At 38.2% G+C, this 27163-nt stretch overlaps 1 protein-coding gene and 2 non-coding genes across 3 annotated transcripts; all 3 read right to left on the bottom strand.

Annotated features, from left to right (window-relative positions):
• Nucleotides 1–5833: 5833 nt before the first annotated feature.
• Nucleotides 5834–5937, bottom strand: LOC148549814 (small nucleolar RNA R71). The gene has a single exon (XR_015897939.1). It is a non-coding gene; the product is annotated as a small nucleolar RNA R71 (small nucleolar RNA).
• A 9799-nt stretch (nucleotides 5938–15736) lies between these two features.
• LOC148549813 (small nucleolar RNA R71) lies at nucleotides 15737–15844 on the bottom strand. The gene has a single exon (XR_015897269.1). It is a non-coding gene; the product is annotated as a small nucleolar RNA R71 (small nucleolar RNA).
• Nucleotides 15845–22963: 7119 nt separating this feature from the next.
• Nucleotides 22964–24765, bottom strand: LOC148549812 (uncharacterized). The gene is made up of 3 exons (XM_088496018.1): nucleotides 24753–24765; nucleotides 23466–23860; nucleotides 22964–23398 (listed from the first exon to the last, which is right to left on the bottom strand). The coding sequence occupies exons 1-3, from the start codon at nucleotides 24763–24765 to the stop codon at nucleotides 22964–22966; spliced, it is 843 nt and encodes a 280-aa protein (XP_088352144.1).
• Between the last annotated feature and the right edge of the window lie 2398 nt (nucleotides 24766–27163).

Genomic DNA, 27163 nt, shown 5'->3' with positions numbered 1-27163 from the left:
GAAGTTCGATTCATACACTAGGTTCAATACCAAAAGAGAAGACATCATTAAGGAGATATTACACAACAAGCTAATAAAGCCGCCGAGCAGAGCCGGTTTATACCAAGACCAGAGGCACGTCGACAAGTCGAAACACTGCGCCTTCCACCAAAAGTACAGTCACACAACCGATGAATGCGTGATCGCCAAAGATCTACTAGAAAGATTGGCCAGACAAGGACACCTGGACAAGTACATATGTGGCAGGATAAGGCCAACTACGCAGAACACGAACGACCTTCAACAAGAAAAAACCCCGAATATCTCAGAGAAAACCAGATTTCAACCTCCACCGACAAGAGGAATTATTAATAGCATCTCTAGGGGGTTCGCGAGTGGTGGACAAACAAATTCGGCAAGAAAACAAAATTATCGAGCAATGCTAATGGTCTACAGGACAGGCGAGGCTACCGCCTGCGCACCATAGACACCCCACATATCTTTCAAACAGTCCGACTACTAAGCAAGAACCGCCAACTTAGACTATCCAGGCAGGAAATCTCCTGGTGAAGAAAGTCCTACTCGACCCCGGCAGCAGTGCAAACGTCCTTTTCTACTCTACTTTCAAGAAAATGAAACTCAGTGAGCAAACAATGCTACCATCCTTGGGAGAACTTGTGGGATTCTCAGGGGAGCGAGTATTTATCCTCGGCAGTATATGGTTGAAAATAACCATGGGCAACCACCCCTTAAGTAAAACAAAAGACGTACAATTCCTAGTGGTTGACTGCACTAGCCCTTACAATATCATCCTTGGTAGACCTTTTCTAAATTCTTTTGGCGCTATTGTATCCACTGTTCATCTATGTGTCAAGTTTCAGGTACAAGACAACCAGATAGCTACTATACATTCTGACCAGATCGAAGCTCGACAATGCTACAATGAGAGCCTGGAGATAAGATCAGAAACCGACCAGAAGACAAAACCTCAAAAGGAAACCTACAATGTGGCAAATGTCTCGAATGCGGCTGAGCTTGATCCAAGAGGAGATCTCCAAGACAGGCCCGCCCCAACAGATGACCTAGAGAAGGTAACAATAGACGATAATAACAATCATTGCACTTACATAAGTCGTTCTCTCTTTTCAAGAGCTAAACAACGAATCATCAACCTACTCAGAAACAATGCCGACCTTTTCACATGGACGGCAGCAGACATGCCCGGCATTGACCCGAGCCTTATATGCTACAAACTACAAATTGACCTTAAAGTTCGACCTGTATCACAAAAGAAACGAAACATGGGGGATGAGAAAAGAGTAGCATGCCTCGAAGAGACCCAAAAGCTCCTACAAGCAGGATTCATAAAGGAATTGCGATTTACAACTTGGCTCTTCAATGTGGTTATGGTAAGGAAAGCCTTAGGTAAATGGCGAATGTGTGTAGATTTCACTAACTTAAACAAAGCGTGTCCCAAAGACGCTTATCCCCTCCCGTGCATAGACAAACTGGTGGATAATGCATCAGGATACGATATTCTAAGGTTTCTCGATGCATACTCTGGATATAACCAAATTCTAATGCATCCTGAAGACGAGGATAAAACAACTTTTATCACTGAACTCGAAAATTATTGCTATAAGGTTATGCCTTTTGGATTTAAGAACGCAGGTGCCACATATCAACGACTGATGGACAAGGTCTTCAATAAGAAAATCGGAAGGAACCTCGAGGTCTATGTTGATGACATGGTCGTCAAGTCAAAACAAGTCCACAACCACGAGGCCGACTTGGAGGAAATATTCAAACAAGTAAGGCAGTACAATATGAGGCTCAATCCCGAGAAATGCGCTTTTGGGGTGAAAGGAGGCAAATTCCTTGGCTTCATGCTCATCTCCAGAGGCATCAAAGCCAACCCCGAGAAATGTGAAGCAATTATCAACATGAGGAGTCCTCGGACAACTAAGGAGGTCCAACAACTGAACGGCAGACTAGCCGCATTATCTCGGTTCTTACCAGCAATATCCACACATTCACAATACTTTTTCAACATTCTCAAGAAGCAACAAAAGTTAAAATGGAACCCAGAGTGCGAAACAGCTTTTCAGAAGTTGAAAACAATTCTATCCTCTCCCCCGATCTGACAGAAACCAAGCTTAGGTAAACTTTTTGATGAGCGGATAATTTATACGCTTTTTGGCACTATTTTTACATAGTTTTTAGTATGTTTTAGTTAGTTTTTAGTATATTTTTATTACTTTTTATGCAAAATTCATATTTCTGGACTTTACTATGAGTTTGTGTATTTTTCTATGATTTCAGGTATTTTCTGGCTGAAATTGAGGGACCTGAGCAAAAATCTGATTCAGAGGCTGAAAAAGGACTGCAGATGTTGTTGGATTCTGACCCTCCTGCACTCGAAATGAATTTTATTGAGATACAGAAGCCCAATTGGTGCGCTCTCAATTGCGTTGGAAAGTAGACATCTTGGGTTTTCCAGCAATATATAATAGTCCATACTTTTCCTGAGTTTTGATAACGCAAACTGGCGTTTAAACGCCAACTTTCTACCCTTTTCTGGCGTTAAACGCCAGAACTGGCATAAAAGCTGGAGTTAAATGCCCAAACTGGCACCAGAGCTAGCGTTTAACTCCAAGAAAAGCCTATGCACGTGAAAGGTTCAATGCTCAGCCCAAGCACACACCAAGTGGGCCCCGAAAATGGATTTCTGCATCATTTACTTATTTTTGTAAATCCTAGGTTACTAGTTCATTATAAATAGGACCTTTTACTAGTGTATTTTCATCTGGGATCTATCTTTGATCTTTGGAACTTGTATGTTCACATTTGGAGGTTGGCCATTTGGCCATGCCTAGACCTTGTTTTTATGTATTTTCTACGGTGGAGTTTCTACACCCCATAGATTAAGGTGTGGAGTTCTGCTGTTCTTCAAGAATTAATACAAGTACTATTGTTTTTCTCTTCAATTCATGCCTACTTCTTCTCTAAGATATCCACTCGCACTTCAACTTGATGAATGTGATGATCTGTGACACTCATCATCATTCTCACCTATGAGCGCGTGCCTGACAACCACGTCCGTTCTATCTGCAATAGCTTGAGTGCGTATCTCTTGGGTTTCTAATCTAAGATTAGAACCTTCGTGGTATAGGCTAGAATTATTGGCAGCCATTCCTGGGATCTGGAAAGTCTAAACCTTGTCTGTGGTATTCCGAGTAGGATCCAGGAAGGGATGACTGTGACGAGTTTCAAACCTGCGAATGTGGGGCACAAGTGACAGTATGCAAAAAGACAATGGTCTTATTCCGACGCTAGCGGGAACCGACAGATGATTAGCCGTGTGGTGACAGCGCATATGGATTTGTTTTCATCCGAGAGGATCATACAGCTTGCCATGGAAGGAGGTAACACATGGTTGGAAGAAGGCAGTAGGAAAGTAGAAGTTTAGAAGCAACAAAGCACCTCCAGACGCTTATCTAAAATTTCCACCAATGAATTACATAAGTATCTCTATTTTATTTTATATTTTATTTATATTTTAATTATCAAAACCTCATAACCATTTGAATTTGCCTGACTAAGATTTACAAGGATGACCATAGCTTGCTTCAAGCTAACAATCTCCGTGGGATCGACCCTTACTCACGTAAGGTATTACTTGGACGACCCAGTGCATTTGCTGGTTAGTTGTGCGAAGTTGTGAAAAAGAGTTGAGATTACAATTGTGCGTACCAAGTTGTTGGCGCCATTGAGATCACAATTTCGTGCACCAAGTTTTTGGCGCCGTTGCCGGGGATTGTTCGAGTTTGGACAACTGACGGTTCATCTTGTTGCTCAGATTAGGTAATTTTATTTTAATTTTAAGCTTTTTATTTTCGAAAAAAAAAATTTCAAAAAAATAAATTATTTTATGTTCTTCAGAATTTTTAAGAATGAATTCTAGAGTTTCAGATGATGCTTTTATCATCACAGGAGCTAATTGATTCCCATCAATTTGGCTGTTGTATGTAATGTCTTGCTAAAGCTTGGCTAGCCATGTCTAATCTTTTTAGACTGAAGCTTTAGACTAACATTGCATGATTCCTAGTATTCTTATTAAAAATTTTGAATTTCTTTTATTTTCTTTTCCTAATTCATTTTTGAAAAATACAAAAAATTTCATAAAATCATAAAAACCAAAAATTTTGTGCTTCTTGTTTGAGTCTAGTGTCAAATTTTAAGTTTGGTGTCAATTGTATAACTTTAAATTATCTTAAAAATTTTTGAAAAAAAAATATATGCATTATGTTCTTCATTGATCTTTAAGTTGTTCTTGATGATTTTCTTGGGTCTGATCTTTAAATTCTCTTGTTTTGTGTCTATTGTTGTTTCTCATATACATTCTCAATTTGTTAGTGTCTCTAATATGAAAATTTCTAAGTTTGGTGTCTTGCATGTCTTTCTTTTCTTAAAAATATATGTTGATGTTTATCTTGACATTCAACGTGTTCTTGCATGCATTGTTTATTTGATCTTAGTTTTTTATAATTAGTTTCATTTTGTTATTTTTCCCTCTCATTATTAAAAATTCAAAAAAAAAATTTCAAAATTATGTCTTTTCAAGTCAATAATACAAAGAATTGAATATTCAGAACATACAGCAGAGAAATTACAGAGAAAAAGCTGGGCGTTCAAAACGCCCAGTGAGGAAGGAAAACTGGCGTTTAAATGCCAGCCAGGGTACCTGGCTGGGCGTTAAACGCCCAAAAGAGGTAAGTTAGTTTTTAATTCAAATCTTTTTCACATCTTCATAATTTTTCAAAATCAAATCATTTTCAAATCATATCTTTTTCAAATCATATCTTTTTCAAAATCAAATCTTTTTAAATTATTTTTCAATCATATCTTCTCAATCATATCTTCTCAATCACATCTTTTTCAAATTAATTTTCAATCATATCTTGCTGACTGCTAATTTCAAAATCTTTTTCAAAATAACCTAACCTCTTTCTCACTCTTAATCTTCGAAAAACCATCAACCACTTTTTCAAAATCCTTTTTAATTATTTTAAAATTTTTAGTTTTATTTAAAAAAAAATTGTTTTCGAAAAATTTTCCCCTTCTCACCCCTTTCTATTTAAGGACTAACACTCCTCTTCAATTAGCAATTCGAACTCTCTCTCTCTCTTCATATGTTCGAATTCTTATCTACCTACCTCATCCTTCTATTCTTGTTTTTCTCTGACACCTTAAGGAATCTCTATACTGTGATATAGAGGATTCCATACTTTCTTGTTCTCTTCTCTTTTATATGAGCAGGAACAAGGATAAAGGCATTCTTGTTGAAGCTGATCCTGAACCTGAAAGGACCTTGAAGAGGAAGCTAAAAGAAGCTAAAGCACAACTCTCTGGAGAGGACCTAACAGAAATTTTTGAAAAAGAAGAAGACATGGCAGCCGAAAATAACAACAATGCCAACAATGCAAGGAAGATGCTTGGTGACTTTATTGCACCCTCTTCTGACTTCTGTGGAAGAAGCATCTCAATTCCTGCAATTGAAGTAAACAATTTTGAGGTTAAGCCTCAATTAGTTTCTCTAATGCAGCGGAATTGCAAGTATCATGGACTTCTATTGGAAGATCCTCATCAGTTTTTAGCTGAATTCTTACAAATCTGTGACACTGTTAAGACTAATGGGGTTGACCCTGAGGTCTACAGACTTATGCTCTTCCCTTTTGCTGTAAGAGACAGAGCTAGGACATGGTTGGACTCACAACCTAAAGAAAGCCTGAACTCTTGGGAAAAACTGGTCAATGCCTTCTTGGCAAAGTTCTTTCCACCTCAAAAATTGAGTAAGCTTAGAGTGGAAGTCCAGACCTTCAGACAGAAGGAAGGCGAATCCCTCTATGAAGCTTGGGAAAGATACAAGTAGTTGATCAGAAGGTGTCCTTTTGGCATGCTTTCAGAATGGAGTATCATATGCATATTCTATGATGATCTGTCTGAACTGTCCAAGATGTCATTGGACAACTCTGCTGGAGGATCTCTTCATCTGAAAAAGATGCCTGAAGAAGCCCAGGAACTCATTGAAATGGTTGCAAATAACCAATTCATGTACACTTATGAAAGAAATCCTGTGAATAATGGGACAACTCAGAAGAAAGGAGTTTTGGAGATTGATACTCTGAATGCCATACTGGCTCAGAATAAAATATTGACTCAGCAAGTCAATATGATTTCTCAGAGTCTGTCTGGAATGCAAGCTGCATCAGGCAATACTAAAGAGGCTTCTTCTGAAGAAGAAGCCTATGACCCTGAGAATCCTGCAATGGCAGAGGTGAATTACATGGGAGAATCCTATGGAAACACCTACAATCCTTCATGGAGGAATCATCCTAATCTCTCATGGAAGGATCAACAGAAGCCTAATCAAGGCTTCAATAATAATAATGGTGGAAGAAACAGGTTTGGCAATAGCAAACCTTTTCCATCATCTCCTCAGCAACAGACAGAGAATTCTAAGCAGAGCCACTCTGACTTAGCAACTATAGTCTCTGATCTATCTAAGACCACTTTCAGTTTCATGATTGAAATAAGATCCTCTATTAGAAATTTGGAGGCACAAGTGGGTCAGCTGAGTAAGAAAATTACTGAAACTCCTCCTAGCACTCTCCCAAGCAATACAGAAGAAAATCCCAAGAGAGAGTGCAAGGCCAAAACCATGACTAACATGGCCGAACCTGGAGAAAGTAAGGACGATGTGATTCCCGGTGAGAAAAACCTCATGGGATGTCCTCTGAATGAAAAGAAATTCTCCTTTGAGGAACCAAAGGAATCTGAGGCTCATATAGAGACCATAGAGATTCCACTGAACTTACTGTTGCCATTCATGAGCTCTGATGAGTATTCTTCCTCTGACGAGGATGAAGACATTGTTGAAGAGCAAGTTGCTCAGTATCTAGGAGCAATCATGAAGCTGAATGCCAAGTTATTTGGTAATGAGACTTGGGAGGATGAACCACCACTGCTCATCAATGAACTAAATGATCTGGTTCAACTGAAATTACCTCAGAAGAAACAGGATCCTGGAAAGTTCTCAATACCTTGTACCATAGGCACCATGACCTTTAAGAAGGCTCTATGTGACCTTGGGTCAAGTATAAACCTCATGCCCCTCTCTGTAATGGAGAAACTAGGGATCCTTGAGGTGCAAGCTGCAAGAATCTCACTAGAGATGGCAGACAATTCAAGAAAACAGGCTTATGGACTTGTAGAGGATGTCTTGGTAAAGGTTGAAGGCCTTTACATCCCTGCTGACTTCATAATCCTGGACACTGGGAAGAATAAGGATGAATCCATCATCCTTGGCAGACCCTTCCTAGCCACAGCAAAAGCTGTGATTGATGTTGACAGAGGAGAGTTGGTTTTTCAAGTGAATGAGGAATACCTTGTGTTTTAAGCTAAAGAATTTCCTTGTGTACATATGGAGATGAAGCATGATAAGCTTCTCTCAATGCAGAGTCAAACAGAGCCCCCACATTCAAACTAAGTTTGGTGTTGGGAGGCCATCATCATGCTCTGAGTATCTGTGAGGCTCCATGAGAGCCCACTGTCAAGCTATTGACATTAAAGAAGCGCTTGTTGGGAGGCAACCCAATTTTTACTTATCTATGTTAAATCTCTATTGTTATTTTATGTTTTCTTTAGGATGATGATCATGTGGAGTCACAAAAATAAAAGCTAAAATAAAAAACAGCATTGAAAACAGCACACCCTGGAGGATGAGCTTACTGGCATTTAAACGCTAGTAAGGGTAGCAGAATGGGCGTTAAACGCCCAGTCTGGCACCATTATGGGCATTCAACGCCAGAAAAGGGCACCAGACTGGCGTTTAACGACAGGATTGGCACTCCAAGGGGTGTTTACACACCAAAATGGTGCAGGGATGAGAAATCCTTGACACCTCAGGATCTGTGGACCCCACAGGATCCCCACCTACCTCAACTCTCTCTCTCTCTCTTCTTCACACCTTCCCATAACACCCTTCCCCAAATACCCCTCATCCCTCCTTCATTTCCACACATCATAAACACACCTCTCCATCTCTTCCATTTTCTTCTTCTTCTACTTCCCTCTTTCTTCTTTTGCTCGAGGACAAGCAAACCTTCTAAGTTTGGTGTGATAAAAGTATTACTTTTTGTTTTTCCATAACCATTTATAGCACCTAAGGCCGGAGAAATCTCTAGAAAGAGGAAAGGGAAGGCAATTGCTTCCACCTCCGAGTCATGGGAGATGGAGAGATTCATCTCAAAAGCCCATCACTAAGAATAGAATGGAGCAAACAAGAAAGCCCACTCATGGACCTCAACAAGAGCATGAGAAAATTTCTCATCATGAAATCCCTGAGATGCCTCAAAGGATGCATTTTTCTCCACAAAACTATTGGGAGCAAATCAACACCTCCCTAGGAGAATTGAGCTCCAACCTGGGACAACTGAGGATGGAGCACCAAGAATATTCCATCCTCCTCCATGAAATTAGAGAAGACCAAAGAGCCATGAGGAAAGAGCAACAAAGGCAAGGAAGAGACATAGAGGAGCTCAAGCGTTCCATTGGATCTTCAAAAGGATGAACTAGCCGCCATCACTAAGGTGGACCCGTTCTTTAATTTCCTTGTTCTTATTTTTTCTGTTTTTCAAAAATTATGCCTTATGTTTTGTCTATGTTTGTGTATTTATTATATGATCATTAGTGTCTAGTATCTATGCCTTAAAGCTATGAATGTCCTATGAATCCATCACATTTCTTAAATAAAAAATATTTTTAATTGTAAAAGAAAGATAAGTACATGAATTTCGAATTTTAAAATAGTTTAATTATTTTGATGTGGTGGCAATACTTTTTGTTTTTCTGAATGAATGCTTGAACAGTGCATATTTTTGAATTTGTTTTTTATGAATGTTAAAATTGTTGGCTCTTGAAAGAATAATAAAAAAGGAGAAATGTTATTGATAATCTGAAAAAATCATAAAATTGATTCTTGAAGCAAGAAAAAGTAGTGAATAGAAAAAAAATTTTATGCGAAAAAAAACAAGCAGAAAAAGCCAATAGCTCTTTAAACCAAAAGGTAAGGGTAAAAAGGATCCAAGGCTTTGAGCATTAATGGATAGGAGGGCCCACAAGAATAAAATCCTGGCCTAAGCGGCTAAACCAAGCTGTCCCTAACCATGTGCTTGTGGCGTGAAGGTGTCAAGTGAAAAGCTTGAGACTGAGCGGTTAAAGTCGTGATCCAAAGCAAAAAGAGTGTGCTTAAGAGCTCTGGACACCTCTAATTGGGGACTCTAGTAAAGCTGAGTCACAATCTGAAAAGGTTCACCCAGTTATGTGTCTGTGGCATTTATGTATTCGGTGGTAATACTGGAAAACAAAGTGCTTAGGGCCACGGCCAAGACTCATAAAGTAGCTGTGTTCAAGAATCAACATACTAAACTAGGAGAATCAATAACACTATCTGAATTCTGAGTTCCTATAGATGCCAATCATTCTGAACTTCAAAGGATAAAGCGAGATGCCAAAACTGTTCAGAAGCAAAAAGCTAATAGCCCCGCTCATCTAATTAAGACTGATCTTCATGGATGTTTTTGGAATTCATTATATATTCTCTTCTTTTTATCCTATTTTGTTTTTAGTTGCTTGGGGACAAGCAACAATTTAAGTTTGGTGTTGTGATGAGCGGATAATTTATACGCTTTTTGGCACTATTTTTACATAGTTTTTAGTATATTTTTATTAGTTTTTATGCAAAATTCACATTTCTGGACTTTACTATGAGTTTGTGTATTTTTCTTTGATTTCAGGTATTTTCTAGCTAAAATTGAGGGACCTGAGCAAAAATCTGATTCAGAGGCTGAAAAAGGACTGCAGATACTGTTGGATTCTGACCCTCCTGCACTCGAAATAGATTTTCTCGGGTTACAGAAGCCCAATTGGCGCGCTCTCAATTTCATTGGAAAGTAGACATCTTGGGCTTTCTAGCAATATATAATAATCCATACTTTTCCCGAGTTTTGATAACGCAAATTGGCGTTTAAACGCTAACTTTCTACCCTTTTCTGGCGTTAAACGCCAGAACTAGCATAAAAGCTGGAGTGAAACGCCCAAACTGGTATCAGAGCTGGCGTTTAACTCCAAGAAAAGCATATGCATTTGAAAGCTTCAATGCTCAGCCCAAGCACACACCAAGTGGGCCCCAGAAGTAGATTTCTGCATCATTTACTTATTTTTGTAAACCCTAGGTTACTAGTTCATTATAAATAGGACCTTTTACTAGTGTATTTTCATCTGGGATCTATCTTTGATCTTTGGAACTTGTATGTTCACGTTTGGAGGCTAGCCATTCGGCGATGCCTAGACCTTGTTCTTATGTATTTTCTACGGTGGAGTTTCTACACCCCATAGATTAAGGTGTGGAGCTCTGCTGTTCTTCATGAATTAATACAAGTACTATTGTTTTTCTCTTCAATTCATGCCTACTTCTTCTCTAAGATATCCACTCGTAATCACGTCCGTTCTATCTGCAATAGCTTGAGTGCGTATCTCTTGGGTTTCTAATCTAAGATTAGAACCTTCGTGGTATAGGCTAGAATTATTGGCAGCCATTCCTGGGATCCAGAAAGTCTAAACCTTGTCTGTGGTATTCCGAGTAGGATCCGGGAAGGGATGACTGTGACGAGCTTCAAACCTGCGAATGTGGGGCACAAGTGACAGTGTGCAAAAAGACAATGGTCTTATTCCGACACTAGCGGGAGCCGACAGATGATTAGCCGTGCGGTGACCGCGCATATGGATTTGTTTTCATTCGAGAGGATCATACAGCTTGCCATGGAAGGAGGTAACGCATGGTTGGAAGAAGGCAGTAGGAAAGCAGAAGTTCAGAAGCAACAAAGCACCTCCAGACGCTTATCTGAAATTCTCTCCAATGAATTACATAAGTATCTCTATTTTATTTTATATTTTATTTATATTTTAATTATCAAAACCTCATAATCATTTGAATCTGCCTGACTGAGATTTATAAGGATGACCATAGCTTGCTTCAAGCCAACAATCTCCGTGGGATCGACCCAGTGTACTTGCTGGTTAGTTGTGCGAAGTTGTGAAAAAGAGTTGAGATTACAATTGTGCGTACCAAGTTGTTGGCGCCATTGAGATCACAATTTGACAGATCCTAACAGCAAGGAGATTAAGATATTACTTTCAAAATAACAAAATCATAGTCAAAACAAGCCAACATCTACGGCAGATCCTCACAAGGCCCGAGGTTTCGGGAAGGCTCATCAAATGGTCGATAGAACTATCCAAATTTGACATAGCCTATGAACCAAGAACAACTATCAAGGCTCAATTCTTAGCAGATTTCTTAGCCAAACTAACGGACCATCCAGAGCAACAATATACCTGGGAACTCTACGTCAACGGGGCCTCAAACGCAGATGAATCAGGAGCAGGTGTCTTGCTCACCAACAAACAAGACCTACAAACTGAACAGTCGATCAGATTCACATTCCAAACAAGTAACAATCAAGCCAAGTATGAAGCATTGCTCGTCGGATTAAGGCTAGCTCAGTCACTAAACATAATAGACCTGCAGCTATATTGCGATTCATAGCTCGTCGTACAGCAAGTAACAAGACATTTTCAGGTAAAAGATCAACTGTTAGAAAAGTATCATGCGATGGTAAGAGATCTTATTCCTCAATTTCATTCATTACAAATTACACACATAGCCCAGGAAAAAAATACCCGAGCAGATGCGTGATAAGCGGATAATTTATACGCTTTTTGACATTGTTTTTAGGTAGTTTTTAGTATAATTTAGTTAGTTTTTACCATGTTTTTATTAGTTTTTATCCAAAATTTATATTTCTGGACTTTACTATGAGTTTGTGTGTTTTTCTGTGATTTTAGGTATTTTCTAGCTGAAATTGAGGGACCTGAGCAAAAATCTAATTCAGAGGCTGAAAAAGGACTGCAGATGCTGTTGGATTCTGACCTCCCTACACTCGAAGTGGATTTTCTGGAGTTACAGAAACCCAATTGGTGCGATCTCAATTGTGCTGAAAAGTAGACATCCAGGTCTTTCCAGAAATATATAATATTCCATACTTTACTCAAGTTTTGATGACGCAAACTGGCGTTCAAACGCCAACTTCCTGCCCTATTCTGAAGTTAAACGCCAGAAACAGGTTACAAACTAGAGTTAATCGCCACAAACAGGCTGCAACCTGGCGTTTAACTCCAAGAGAAGTCTCTACACGTGTAAAGCTCAATGCTCAGCCCAAGCACACACCAAGTGGGCCCCGGAAGTGGATTTCTGCATCATTTACTCATTTCTGTAAACCCTAGTTACTAGTTTAGTATAAAAACTACTTTTAGTGATTTATTTCACATCTTTTGATCGATCTTTTGATCATCTTTGAGACTATCTTTGTATCACTTTTGATCTCTTGATCACGTTTAGGGGGCTGGCCATTCGGCCATGCTTGGACCTTCATCACTTATGTATTTTCAACGGTGGAGTTTCTACACCCCATAGATTAAGGTGTGGAGCTCTGCTGTTCTTCATGAATTAATGCAAAGTACTATTGTTTTTCTATTCAATTCAAGCTTATTCTTATTCCAAGATATTCACTCGCACTTCAACCTGATGAATGTGATGATCCGTGACACTCATCATCATGCACCTATGAACGCGTGCCTGACAACCACTTCCGTTCTATCTGCAATAGCTTGAGTGTGTATCTCTTAGCCTCCTGGTTCACGATCAGAGTCTTCGTGGTATAGGCTAGAATTATTGGCGGCCATTCCTGAGATCCGAAAAGTCTAAACCTTGTCTGTGGTATTCTGAGTAGGATCTGGGAAGGGATGACTGCAACGAGCTTTAAACTCGCGAGTGTTGGGCGTAGTGACAGACGCAAAAGGATCAATGGATCCTATTCCAACATGATCGAGAACCGACAGATGATTAGCCATGCGGTGACAGCGTATTTGGACCATTTTCACTAAGAGGACGGACGGTAGCCATTGACAACGGTGACCCCCCAACATAAAGCTTGCCATGGAAAGGAGTATGAATGATTGAATGAAGGCAGTAGGAAAGCAGAGATTCAGAAGGAGCAAAGCATCTCCATACGCTTATCTGAAATTCTCACCAATGAATTATATAAGTATTTCTATCTTATTTTATATTTTAATTATATTTTAATTATCAAAATCCCATAACCATTTGAATCCACCTAACTGAGATTTACAAGGATGACCATAGCTTGCTTCAAGCCAAAAATCTCTGTGAGATCGACCCTTACTCACGTAAGGTTTATTACTTGGACGACCCAGTGCACTTGCTGGTTAGTTGTGCGGAGTTGTGAAAAAGAATTGAGATTATGAACGTGCGTACCAAGTTTTTGACGCCATTGAGATCACAATTTCGTGCACCAAGTTTTTGGCGCCGTTGCCAGAGAACAAACAATCCCCGTGCAACCAAGTTTTTGGCGCCGTTGCCGGAGATTGTTCGAGTTTGGACAACTGACGGTTCATCTTGTTGCTCAGATTAGGTAATTTTATTTTTATTTTAAGCTTTTTGTTTTATTATTTTTATTTTCGAAAAAATTTTCAAAAAAATAAATTATTCTATGTTCTTCAGAACTTTTAAGAATGAATTCTAGAGTTTCATGAGATATGTTGAATCCTAGCTGGCTGTTAAGCCATGTCTAATCTTTTGGACCGAGGTTTCAACTATCCTTAGAAGAGCTTCTTTGTCTTTCTCAGCAAATTAGTTGTTGTATGTAATGATCTGCTAAAGTTTGGCAGGTCATTGGCCATGTCTAGTGTTTTGGACCGGAGCTTTCACTGAAAGCTTGGCTGGCTAGTAAGCCATGTCTAATTCCTGGACCGGAGTTTTAGCCTGACATTGCATGATTCCTAGAATTCTCATTAAAAATTTTGAAATCCTTATTTTTTTTTTCCAAATAATTTTCGAAAAATACAAAAAAAAAGTTAATAAAATCATAAAACCAAAAAAATAATTTTGTGTTTCTTGTTTGAGTCTAGTGCCAAATTGTAAGTTTGGTGTCAATTGCATCCTTTTAATTTCTTGAAAATTTTCGAAAACTCAGGCATGGTGTTCTTGATGATCTTCAAGTTGTTCTTGATGATCTTCTTTGTTTGATCTTTGCATTTTCATGTTTTGTGTCTTTTCTTGTTTTTCATATGCATTTTCAATTTGTAAGTGTCTAAAGTTTAAAAATTTTTAAGTTTGGTGTCTTGCATGTTTTTCTTTTCTTAAAATTTTTCAAAAATAAGTTTTGGTGTTCATCTTGACATTCAAAGTGTTCTTGGTGTTCATCTTGACATTCAAAGTATTCTTGCATGCATTAGTTGTTTTGATTCATAATTTTTATGTTTTGTTTCAATTTGGTGTTTTTCTCTCTCCTTACTAAAAATCCAAAAATAAAAAAATATATCTTTCCTTATTTTACTCATCAATTTCAATTTCAAAATTCTATCTTTTCAAATCTTTTTCAAAAATCAAATCTTTTTCATTTATTTTTTACATATTTTTCGAAATTTTTTTATTGATTTTCAAAATCTTTTTCTTATTCTTACTTCATATTTTCAAAAATCTCACTAACATTTAATATTTTGATTAAAAAATTTCCAAGTTGTTACTTGTCTATTAAGAAAGGTTCAATCTTTAAACTCTAGAATCATATCTTTTTAGTTTCTTGTTAGTCAAGTAATCAACTTTAATTTCAAAAATCAAATCTTTTAAATTGATTTTCAAATCTTTTTCAATTAACTACTTGACTTTTTGGTTTGATTTTAAAAGTTTTCTATTTCAATCATATCTTTTTCAAAACTACCTAACTAATTTTCTCTCTCTAATTTTCGAAAACTCCTACCCACTTTTTCAAAATTCTTTTTAATTAACTAATTGTTTCAAATTTTAATTTTATTTTTATTTTTCTTTTTAATTTTCAAATTCTAACTAATAATTAAAATAAAAACAAAAATATTTTCCTTTTATTCTTTTTAAAATTCGAAATTCTCTCTCTCTCTCTTCTCCTTCTTCTATTCTTCTCTTCTTCTACTTACATAAAGGAATATCTATACTGTAACATAGAGGATTCCTATTCTTTTTTGTTCTCTTCTTTTTCATTTGAGCAGGAACAGGGACAAAGATATTCTTATTGAAGCTGATCCTGAACCTGAAAGGACTCTTAAGAGGAAACTAAGAGAAGCTAAAGCACAACCCTCTGGAGAGGACCTGACAAAAATTTTTGAAAAAGAAGGAGACATGGCCGAACCCAATAACAATGGTGGAGATGCAAGGAAGATGCTTGGTGACTTTATTGCACCCTCTTCTAACTTCTATGGAAGAAGCATCTCAATTCCTGCCATTGGAGCAAGCAACTTTGAGCTTAAGCCTCAACTAGTTTCTCTAATGCAACAGAATTGCAAGTTTTATGGACTTCCATTGGAAGATCCTCATCAGTTCTTAGCTTAATTCTTGCAAATTTGTGATACTGTCAAGACCAATGGAGTTAATCCCGAGGTCTATAGGCTTATGCTTTTCCCCTTTGATGTAAGAGACAGAGCTAGAACATGGTTAGATTCACAACCTAAGGAAAGCCTGAACTCTTGAAAAAAGCTGGTCAGTGCTTTCCTGGCCAAATTTTTTCCACCTCAAAAGATGAGCAAGCTTAGAGTGGAAATCCAAATCTTCAGACAGAAGGAAGGTGAGTCCCTCTATGAAGCTTGGGAAAGATATAAGCAATTGATCAAAAGGTGTCCTACTGACATGCTTCCAGAATGGAGCATCATATGTATATTCTATGATGGTCTGTCTGAGTTGTCAAAAATGTCATTGGACCATTCTGCAGGAGGATCTCTTCATCTGAAAACCCCTACAGAAGCTCAGGAACTCATTGAAATGGTTACAAATAACTAGTTCATGTACACCTCTGAGAGGAGTCCTGTGAATAATGGGATGCCTCAGAAGAACGGAGTTCTTGAAATTGATTCTCTGAATGCCATATTGGCTCAGAACAAAATATTGACTCAGCAAGTCAATATGATTTCTCAGAGTCTGAATGGATTGCAAGCTGCATCCAGCAGTACTAAAGAAGCATCTTTTGAAGAAGAAGCTTATGATCCTGAGAACCCTGCAATGGCAGAGGTGAATTACATGGGAGAACCCTATGGAAACACCTATAATCCTTCATGGAGAAATCATCCAAATTTCTCATGGAAGGACCAACAGAAGCCTCAACAAGGCTTCAACAATAATGGTGGAAGAAATAGGTTTAGCAATAGCAAGCCTTTTCCATCATCTTCTCAGCAACAGACGGAGAATTCTGAACAGAGCCATTACACTAAGTTTTATGAATGAAACAAGATCTTTCATTAGAAATTTGGAGGCACAGGTGGGTCAGCTGAGTAAGAAGATTACTGAAACTCCTCCCACTACTCTCCCAAGCAATCCAGAAGAAAATCCTAAGAGAGAGTGCAAGGCCATAATCATGATCAATATGGCCGAACCTGGAGAGAGTGAGGAGGACGTGAGTCCCAGTGAGAAAAGCCTCATGGGACGTCCTCTGGATAGAAAGGAGTTTCTCTTTGAGAAACCAAAGGAATCTGAGGCTCATACAGAGACCATAGAGATTCCATTGAACTTCCTTCTACCATTCATGAACTCTGATGAATATTCTTCCTCTGAAGAGGATGAAGATATCACTGAAGAGCAAGTTACCAAGTATCTAGGAGCAATCATGAAGCTGAATGCCAAGTTGTTTGGTAATAAGACTTGGGAGGATGAACCCCCTTGTTCACCAATGAACTGAATGCATTAATGAGGCAGACATTACCTCAGAAGAAATCGGATCCAAGAAAATTCTTCATACCTTGTACCATAGGCACCATGACTTTTGAGAAGGTTCTGTGTGACCTGGGGTCAGGGATAAACCTCATGCCACTCTCTGTAATGGAGAAACTGGGAATCTTTGAGGTACAAGCTGCAAGAATCTCACTAGAGATGGCAGACAAATCAATGAAATAGGCTTATGGACTAGTAGAGGACGTGCTAGTGAAGGTTGAAGGCCTTTACACCCCTCCTGATTTCATAATCCTAGACACTGGGAAGGATGAAGATGAATCCATCATCTTTGGCAGACCCTTCCTAGCCACAGCAAAAGCTGTGATTGATGTTGACAGAGGAGAGTTGGTCCTTCAGTTAAATGAGGACTACCTTGTATTTAAGACTCAAGGTTCTCCTTCTGTAACCATGGAGAGGAAGCATGAAAAGCTTCTCTCAATACAAAGTCAAATAAAACTCCCACATTCAAACTCTAAGTTTGGTGTTGGGAGGCCACAACCAAACTCTAAGTTTGGTGTTGAGAGGCTCCAACCCTGCTCTGATTATCTGTGAGGCTCCATGAGAGCTCACTGTCAAACTATTGACATTAAAGAAGCGCTTATTGGGAGGCAACCCAATGTTATTTAATTATATCTATTTATTTTTCATTGCTATTTTGTGTTTCCTGTAGGTTGATGATCATGTGAAGTCACAAAAACAACTAAAAAATAAAAAACAGAATGAAAACCAGCATTAAAAATAGCACACCCTGGAGGATAAGCTTACTGGCATTTAAACGCCAGTAAGAAGCATCAGACTGGCATTTAACGCTGGAAAGAAGCATCAAGTCTAGCATTTAACGCCAGAAACAAGCACCAACTTGGCGTTAAACACCTATAAAGGGAGAAAAGCTGGCGTTTAACGCCAGAAACAAGCAGCAGTCTGGCCGAACCACTACTCTCTTTTTCACACATTACAACCACTACTTCTACCCCTTGGCCGAACCACATATCTCCCTCCATCTCCTCTATTTTCTTCTTCTTCTACTACTTTCTTTCTTCTTTTGCTCGAGGATGAGCAAACCTTTTAAGTTTGGTGTGGTAAAAGCATTGCTTTTTGTTTTTCCATAACCATTTATGGCACCTAAGGTCAGAGAAACCTCTAGAAAGAGGAAAGGGAAGGCAAAAGCTTCCACCTCCGAATCATGGGAGATGGAAAGATTCATCTCAAAGGTCCATCAAGACTACTTCTATGAAGTTGTGGCCAAGAAGAAGGTGATCCCTGAGGTCCCTTTCAAGCTCAATGCAAACAAGAGATCCCACTCATGGACTTCAACAAGAGCATGAGGAAATTCCTCATCATGAAATCCCTGAGATGCCTCAAGGGATGCACTTTCCTCCACAAAACTATTGGGAGCAAATTAACACCTCCCTAGGAGAATTAAGTTCCAACATGGGATAACTAAGGGTGGGGCACCAAGAGCACTCCATCATTCTCCATGAGATTAGAGATGATCAAAGAGCTATGAGGGAGGAGCAACAAAGGCAAGGAAGAGACATAGAGGAGCTCAAGAGCACCATTGGTTCTTCAAGAGGAGGAAGACGCCACCCTCACTAAGGTGGACCCATTTCTTAATCTCCTTGTCTATTTTTTTTCTGTTTTCATTCTCTATGCTTTATGTTTATTTATGTTTGTGTCTTTATTACATGATCATTAGTGTTTAAGTGTCTATGCCCTAAAGCTATGAATGTCCTATGAATCCATCACCTTTCTTGAATGAAAAATATTTTAACCACAAAAGAACAAGAAGTACATGATTTCGAATTAATCCTTGAAATTAGTTTAATTATTTTGATGTGGTGACAATAAATTTTTGTTTTCTGAATGAATGCTTGAACAGTGCATATGTCTTTTGAATTTGTTGTTTATGAATGTTAAAACTGTTGGCTCTTGAAAGAATGATGGAAAAGGAGAAATGTTATTGATAATCTGAAAAATCATAAAATTGATTCTTGAAGCAAGAAAAAGCAGTGAAAAAGCAAGGCTTGCGAAAAAAATTATATGAAAAAAATGGCGAAAATAAAATAAAAATAAAAGAAAAAGAAAAAGCAAGTAGAAAAAGCCAGTAACCCTTTAAACCAAAAGGCAAGGGAAAAATAAAAAGGATCCAAGGCTTTGAGCATTAATGGATAGGAGGGCCCACAGGAATAAAATTCTGGCCTAAGCGGCTAAACCAAGCTGTTCCTAACCATGTGCTTGTGGTGTGAAGGTGTCAAGTGAAAAGCTTGAGACTGAGCGGTTAAAGTCGTGATCCAAAGCAAAAAGAGTGTGGTTAAGAACCCTGGACACCTCTAATTGGGGACTCTAGCAAAGCTGAGTCACAATCTGAAAAGGTTCACCCAGTTATGTGTCTGTGGCATTTATATATCCGGTGGTAATACTGGAAAACAAAGTGCTTAGGGCCACGGCCAAGACTCATAAAGTAGATGTGTTCAAGAATCAACATACTGAATCAAGAGAATCAATAACACTATCTAAATTCTGAGTTCCTATAGATGCCAATCATTCTGAACTTCAAAGGATAAAGTGAGATGCCAAAACTGTTCAGAGGCAAAAAGCTACTAGTCCCGCTCATCTAATTGGAGCTAAGTTTCATTGATATTTTGGAATTTATAGTATATTCTCTTCTTTTCATCCTATTTGATTTTCAGTTGCTTGGGGATAAGCAACAGTTTAAGTTTGGTGTTGTGATGAGCGGATAATTTATACGCGTTTTGGCATTGTTTTTAGGTAGTTTTTAGTATAATTTAGTTAGTTTTTACCATGTTTTTATTAGTTTTTATGCAAAATTTATATTTCTGAACTTTACTATGATTTTATGTGTTTTTCTGTGATTTCAGATATTTTCTGGCTGAAATTGAGGGACCTGAGCAAAAATCCGATTCAGAGGCTGAAAAAGGACTGCAGATGTTGTTGGATTCTGACCTCCCTGCACTCGAAGTGGATTTTCTGGAGCTACAAAAACCCAATTGGCGCACTCTTAATTGCGTTGGAAAGTACACATCAAGGGCTTTCCAGAAATATATAATAGTCCATATTTTACCCATGTTTTGATGACGCAAACTGGCGTTCAAACGCCAACTTCCTGCCCTATTCTGAAGTTAAACGCCAAAAACAGGTTACAAACCAGCGTTAAACGTCACAAACAGGCTGCAACCTGGCGTTTAACTCCAAGAGAAGTCTCTACATGTATAAAGCTCAATGCTCAGCCTAAGCACACACCAAGTGGGCCCCGAAAGTGGATTTCTGCATCATTTACTCATTTCTGTAAACCCTAGTTACTAGTTTAGTATAAAAACTACTTTTAGTGATTTATTTCACATCTTTTGATCGATCTTTTGATCATCTTTGAGACTATCTTTGTATCACTTTTGATCTCTTGATCACGTTTAGGGGGCTGGCCATTCGGCCATGCCTGGACCTTCATCACTTATGTATTTTCAACGGTGGAGTTTCTACACCCCATAGATTAAGGTATGGAGCTCTGCTGTTCTTCATGAATTAATGCAAAGTACTATTGTTTTTCTATTCAATTCAAACTTATTCTTATTCCAAGATATTCACTCGCACTTCAACCTGATGAATGTGATGATCCGTGACACTCATCATCATTCACCTATAAACACGTGCCTGACAACCACTTCCGTTCTATCTGCAATAGCTTGAGTGTGTATCTCTTAGCCTCCTGGTTCACGATCAGAGTCTTCATGGTATAGGCTAAAATTATTGGCGGCCATTCCTGAGATCCGAAAAGTCTAAACCTTGTCTGTGGTATTCCGAGTAGGATCTGGGAAGGGATGACTGCGACGAACTTCAAACTCGCGAGTGTTGGGCGTAGTGACAGACGCAAAAGGATCAATGGATCCTATTCCAACATGATCAAGAACTGACAGATGATTAGCCGTGCGGTGACAGCGCATTTGGACCATTTTCACTGAGAGGACGGACGGTAGCCATTGACAACGGTGACCCCCCAACATAAAGCTTGCCATGGAAAGGAGTATGAATGATTGAATGAAGGCAGTAGGAAAGCAGAGATTCAGAAGGAGCAAAACATCTCCATACGCTTATCTGAAATTCTCACCAATGAATTACATAAGTATTTCTATCTTATTTTATATTTTAATTATATTTTAATTATCAAAATCCCATAACCATTTGAATCCACCTGAGTGAGATTTACAAGGATGACCATAGCTTGCTTCAAGCCGACAATCTCCGTGGGATCAACCCTTACTCACGTAAAGTTTATTACTTGGACGACCTAGTGTACTTGCTGGTTAGTTGTGCGGAGTTGCGAAAAACAATTGAGATTATGAACGTCGTACCAAGTTTTCGGCGCCGTTGAGATCACAATTTCGTGTACCAATGTGTTATCCAAATTAGCAACAACTAGGAAGAACATGAATGTATCTATTATATCTCAATTAACCCTTGCTGAACCAAGCTTCAGCAACAAAGCTATCTTACCCATATCGCAGGATCAGGATCCATACAAATAGTACATAAAAACTGGGGATGTACCAACAACAGTCGTAGATCCTAAAGTATTCAAGAAGCGTGCCACATACTTCACATTAATCGGGGCAGACCTATACAAAAGAGGTTTCTCCCAGCCACTCTTACGCTGTCTAGGCAAAGACGAAGCTAAAGTTGTCATGGATGATGTCCATGAGGGAGTATGTGGGAACCACATAGGTGGAATGAGCTTAGCAACAAAGATAGCCCGAGCAGGATATTATTGGTTAACAATAAAGAAAGACTGCATTGAAAAAGTAAGAAGATGCGATAGTTGCCAGAAACAATCCCCACTAATACACAACCCAGACGAACTCTTGCACACCTCGGAGGTAAGCTGGCCATTCTACAAATGGGGGCTCGACATCCTCGGTCCATTCCCTAGAGCCCCCGGGCAGGTAAAATATTTACTTGTAGTAATTGACTATTTCTCAAAATGGATTGAAGCTATACCCTTAGCAAAAATAGGGGCCGATAAGGTTAGATCATTTATTTGGAAACATATTATTTGCCGTTTCAGACTGCCTCATGCTATCATTACTGACAATGGTTGGCAATTCACTGACCAAAGCCTGGCAGAATTTTTACAGGGATTTCAGATTAAGCACCATTTCTCATCAGTGGAACACCCACAAACAAATAGACTCGCCAATGCTGCTAATAAAGTCATTCTTAATGCACTAAAGAAGAAGCTCTGCGACGCTAAAGGAGAATGGGCCGATCTTATCCCTGAAATATTGTGGAGCTACAATACCACAAAACAAAAAACAACACAAGAAACACCTTTCTGACTTGTTTACGGGGCAGAGGCCATGATTCCGGTAGAGATCGCCATGACATCCAGACGAGCCGAACTCACATCAACAGCCGAAAATAACAGCATAAGGCAAATAGAGCTGGATAAAATAGATGAAGACAGAAGCAATGCAGAATTAAGACATAAAGCAATGCAGGTTATAGTACGAAGGAAATACAACAAAAATGTCAAGCCAAGATCGTTTGCCGAACAAGACCTTATCCTCTGACGAACAGAAGAAGCAAGGAAACCACAAGCCCATGGAAAGCTAGCCGCGGTATGGGAAGGCCCTTACCGAATCTCGAGAATCGTCAGAAAAGGAGCATACAAGCTCCAAATAGTACAAGGGACAGACGTCCCTAGCATCTGGAATGTGTCATCTTTAAAAGGTTATTTACTATAAAATGATACAGGCAAGGGAGGCGCTCTTTTTTCTACTCACAAGGTTTTTCCCACCTTGAGTTTTTCTTGAAGAGGTTTTAATGAGGTCCCCCAACCTATATCATTTTCATGTATACAAATCTACAAATAATAATACAAATATTATCATTTCTATTCGCGAAAGCCAAGTTAGCCAATAACAAAAAGTCAATAACGCTTAAGTCGTTCACATAAGTTCTATGGAACAGAGTCAAACAAACTACAACTATGATTCAAAAAAGTCCAAAACACAAACATATAGTCTAATCTACCTTCTTCTACACCGATACACTTTCATCCTGGTTCTCGGCCAATGTTTCATCATCCATGAGCCGTCCATCACTAACAATCTTCGTAACATCTAGGTGGCTAACATCGACATTAGGGACGACAATACCAATCTGGGCAACAGCTCGATCAAAACCCATAGTAAAGGCTGCCAATACCTCTTCTTCTAATTCCGGAACTCTCACCTTCAAGCTTTCATTTTCAGCAATGCCAGCCTCCAAATCTCCTTTAAATTTACTATTCTCCACCTCCAAACTTTTAACCTTCTCCTTCAAACTCTTAATATCAACTCTAAGTCTTTCCAACTTAGAATCCCTATCTTGCAATGACTCTTTAAGCTTCTTAATAGCAGCAATGTTATCCCCTTCCAAGATGGCATCAAGCTCAGATGTACGACCTATAGACAACAAGCGGGTACCAATAACCTGCAACGCAGAAGCAACAATTAAAACCGCAAACAAACTCCTCTACCAAAAACAAAAACCAACCAACTTGCAGATACCGCGCGACACCTATCTTCCCCACCTCATGAATAATCTTCATGTCAGCATCAACTTGAGCAACCTCGTCCGCAACAGCCATAAAGGGATACCCGGCCGACCATATAGAGTTCCTCGGCCCATCTTTGTAACCATGCAAAATCACTTGGCTTTGATGAGCAGCCTTAATCTCCTCAGCTGTAAAGACAGCATCATCACCCTTCGGACTGGTTAAGTCAACAACCCTCGAGGATCCCCCACCCCTCTTCTTCTTCAACAGCACCTCCTGATCCACAGCACCTCCTCCCTCCTTCACCACATTAGTTGACGACCCCTCTTTCTCCTTCTTCTTAGCCTTAGAAACAAAGGCCTTCAAGTTTGTCATGGTCAGAGTCGACACTTTCTCACCTGAAAACAAGAAACTATAATCACAAATGAAACCCCAGTAAAACAACCAAACAGCATCATAGCAAAACAAGGATACCTAAATACTCCTCTAAAGCTTCCCTGTCCCCTTCAAGCTTCAACAAAACAGGAATAGACAACAACTTCGATGAAGACATAGCAGACATCAAGAACCCAATAACGTAATCTTCACTTTTTACCCTATCCTCACACTCCAATACCTGCCTCGGTTCAGAAGGCCAGAAAACAGGGAACCTCTCCTCCATCAAGGAATCAACGTAAAACGGATAAAAATTCTCACAAACCTGAACCTTTACAAACATCTCTTTAAAGTCCTTAAAAGAGGACTTATACAAGCTGAATACAGCTCGGCCAGGGTGACTACTCAAATTCACCCAATCTCCTTTCCACATACCATTCGCCTGGAATAAGGAAAAGAAAACACCCAAGGAAGGATAGCATCCTAAATACTCCATTAAGCATTCAAATGCATGAACAAAAGCCCACGAGTTAGGATGCAGTTGTGTTGGAGCACAGTTCAACAACGACAAAACACCACATTCAAAGTCAGTAAAAGAGAACCGAATCCCCAACTCTGTTAAAATACAGGTATACACATAGAAATAGGCCCAGTGATCTCTCCTCTCACACACTCTATCTTTCTTCCCACACGGTAAAAACCTAACTTCCAACCCCTCAGAACCCCTTACCCACCTAGCCTCATTCAATCGAGACAACATCTTTGTAGTACTAAAAATGGAAACCCGGGACCTAACATCACCATCAACCCAGCTGTATGGATCATTTTCATCCACAGCAACACCTTTCTTCCCCATAGGTAGAAAACGACAAAGACAAACAGAAGTAAAAACAAAAAACACACGAAAGTACTTACCTTTTTTACTCATTCTTTTCCTTAAAACAACAACTTCGAAGAAGCCTAACAGTCAGGAAACAGGGAGTTACTAGGACACACAACCCCATGAAGCCCCCCCCCCACCTCCCCTTAACCACACAAATTTCGTAACTCCATTTTTTGCTAAAAAAAAAAAACTCAAACCCAGCACACAAAATACAGCCTAAACTATAAGGCCCGTGACACGAAAGCCCAGCAATAGAAACATGTTGAGCTTGGGGGCTCTCCAAATAACAAATCCACTCCAAAAACATCAAACTTCTAAGAGCCGAGGATATAGAAGCTCAACATGTTTCCCATGCCGAGCTTGGGGGGTGGTGTGTACCATACCAATATCTTCTGCTAACAAAAGTAACAATCGAGAATGAGTCAAACTCTCCAAACAAACACTCTACGTACGCCGAGAATCTCGTACCACTCAAGCACGTAAACTGATCCTTATCCGCAATCCCTAAAAAACCGAGCACTACTCGAACGTTTACTTTACGAATATTCCCTAGCACACCATCTATTTAAACGGACGAGTAAACCTTATCAGGGGAGAGGAGAAAAATACAACTTAAGAGATTCCCGATCAAACAAAGCAATAACAGCCTCGTCTCGGTGATACTTTCTTTTATTTTTGCTCTTACATTTAATACACACCTTACTGACTTGAGCGTTGGAGTCCCTTTTGCAGGTTCCACGCCGAGGTCAACGGCTCCAGGAAAAACGCTTTCGAGTTGCTGATTCATCATCACCCGAGCTATACCTCGGAAGTATATTCCGCATGGAACATAAATAATTCTGACTTTCTTTTATTTCTAAATTTGAAGTATTCAAATTCTGATCAAATGGGTTTTACTATTTTAAAATTTGAAGTATTAACTTTTTTATAAATGTTAAAAAATTTCTTGTTTATATTTATTTTATAATTTTTATCTAAAATTTGTTCAAACTAAGAATTTTTTTAAATTTATTGTTTCAATTTCAACATATTTTATTTTGAAATTGATATTGGACTATTATAAAATTATATAAAATAGTTAAAATAAGGGTAAAGTATTAAATTAGTCCCTTACGTTTGGACCTAATTATGTTTTAGTCCCTAAAGTTTAAAGTCCTATTTGAATCCAAAAAAGTTTCATTCAGTTTCAATGTAGTCCTACTATGAGTTCAAGATTAAATAATTAACAGAATGTCCTACATGACAGTAGTGCAAGAACAAGGTCGATAATTTGAAGAAGATGTACAAGCTCGAGAGGTACAGAACTAGCCGCGGATGCATCCCCGTGAGCCGCTAGCCTTGATTCAAGCACATGCAGAACATCGTCGGAAACTCACTTTCTGCAAAGAAGTTTGCCAGTAGCAACGAGGACAAGGCTATCGTCACCTCCACCGTGGGAACTTCCCTCGACAACCAAAGAGAGGTTGGTTATGAGTTTTTCAGATTTGAAAATTGAGTTTCGTTAATTATTTAACTTTGATACAGTAGAACTATATTAAAGTTAAATGAAATTTTTTTAGATTCAAATATGACATTTTATACCTTATAGACCAAAATAGGATTAAACCCAAACATAATGGACCAATTTAATACTTTACTTTTAAAATAACTGTAAAAAACAAGAATATATTTTTAGTATTAAGACTAATAAAATATTTTTAAGATTAAAATTATTTAATTGGAATAAAAAATTTGATTTAATTTTATAACAACTAAGATACATTTTAATTCATTTTAAAAGGATAAAAATATTATTTTACGATTAGACTTGTTTGATTGTTTTAATAAAATTAGAAACTTGGATTTGATCTAAAAAAAATAAAGATTATCCCTTTGAAGATTAATTTTAAAATTCTAAAATATTCATTTAAAAAGAAAAAAAAAATTAAAGACAAAATGACCCTTTTAGAATTAATGGTGTTTGGTTGTACTTATTTTCTTTTAGATATATGAACTATGAATTTGATAAGCAATGAATTATGTCATTGATTATATACATTTTTTATATATAATATTATTTTTGAAAAAGGAGTATATTTAGTTTGAAATTATAAAAAATTAGCAACATAATAAAAAATAATATTAACAATGTCTTGAAATTTCAAAATAATACTTTAAAAAATTGTGATGGATTACACCTGTTGTCAAATATAACATAAGAAACTGTAAATAAAACTAGTAATTTAGCGATAATTCGCTAAATATAATAAGAAAAATCAGATTAGCGATAACTTGGTACTTTTAAAATTGTCGTAAATTATTTAGTGATATTTTTACCAACAATTGTCTAAAAACCTTGTTAAATATACCAGCAATTATAAATTAGCAATAGTTTTTTTTATAACTATTGCGAACATTTTAACAATCATTAAACCTATTGCTAAGTAGTGTGAAAAAAATGTCA

This window comes from Arachis ipaensis, chromosome B8, assembly GCF_059453495.1.
Source record: "Arachis ipaensis isolate K30076 ecotype BB chromosome B8, ASM5945349v1, whole genome shotgun sequence".
In the NCBI taxonomy this organism is placed as follows: domain Eukaryota; kingdom Viridiplantae; phylum Streptophyta; class Magnoliopsida; order Fabales; family Fabaceae; genus Arachis; species Arachis ipaensis.
This window is presented reverse-complemented; position numbering and strand designations above follow the sequence as displayed.

Coding starts and splice junctions, on each gene's coding strand:
- LOC148549812 (XM_088496018.1), bottom strand. Junction 23,399..23,465: donor GTGTCGCGCGGTATCTGCAA/GTTGGTTGGTTT, acceptor TCTGCGTTGCAG/GTTATTGGTACCCGCTTGTT.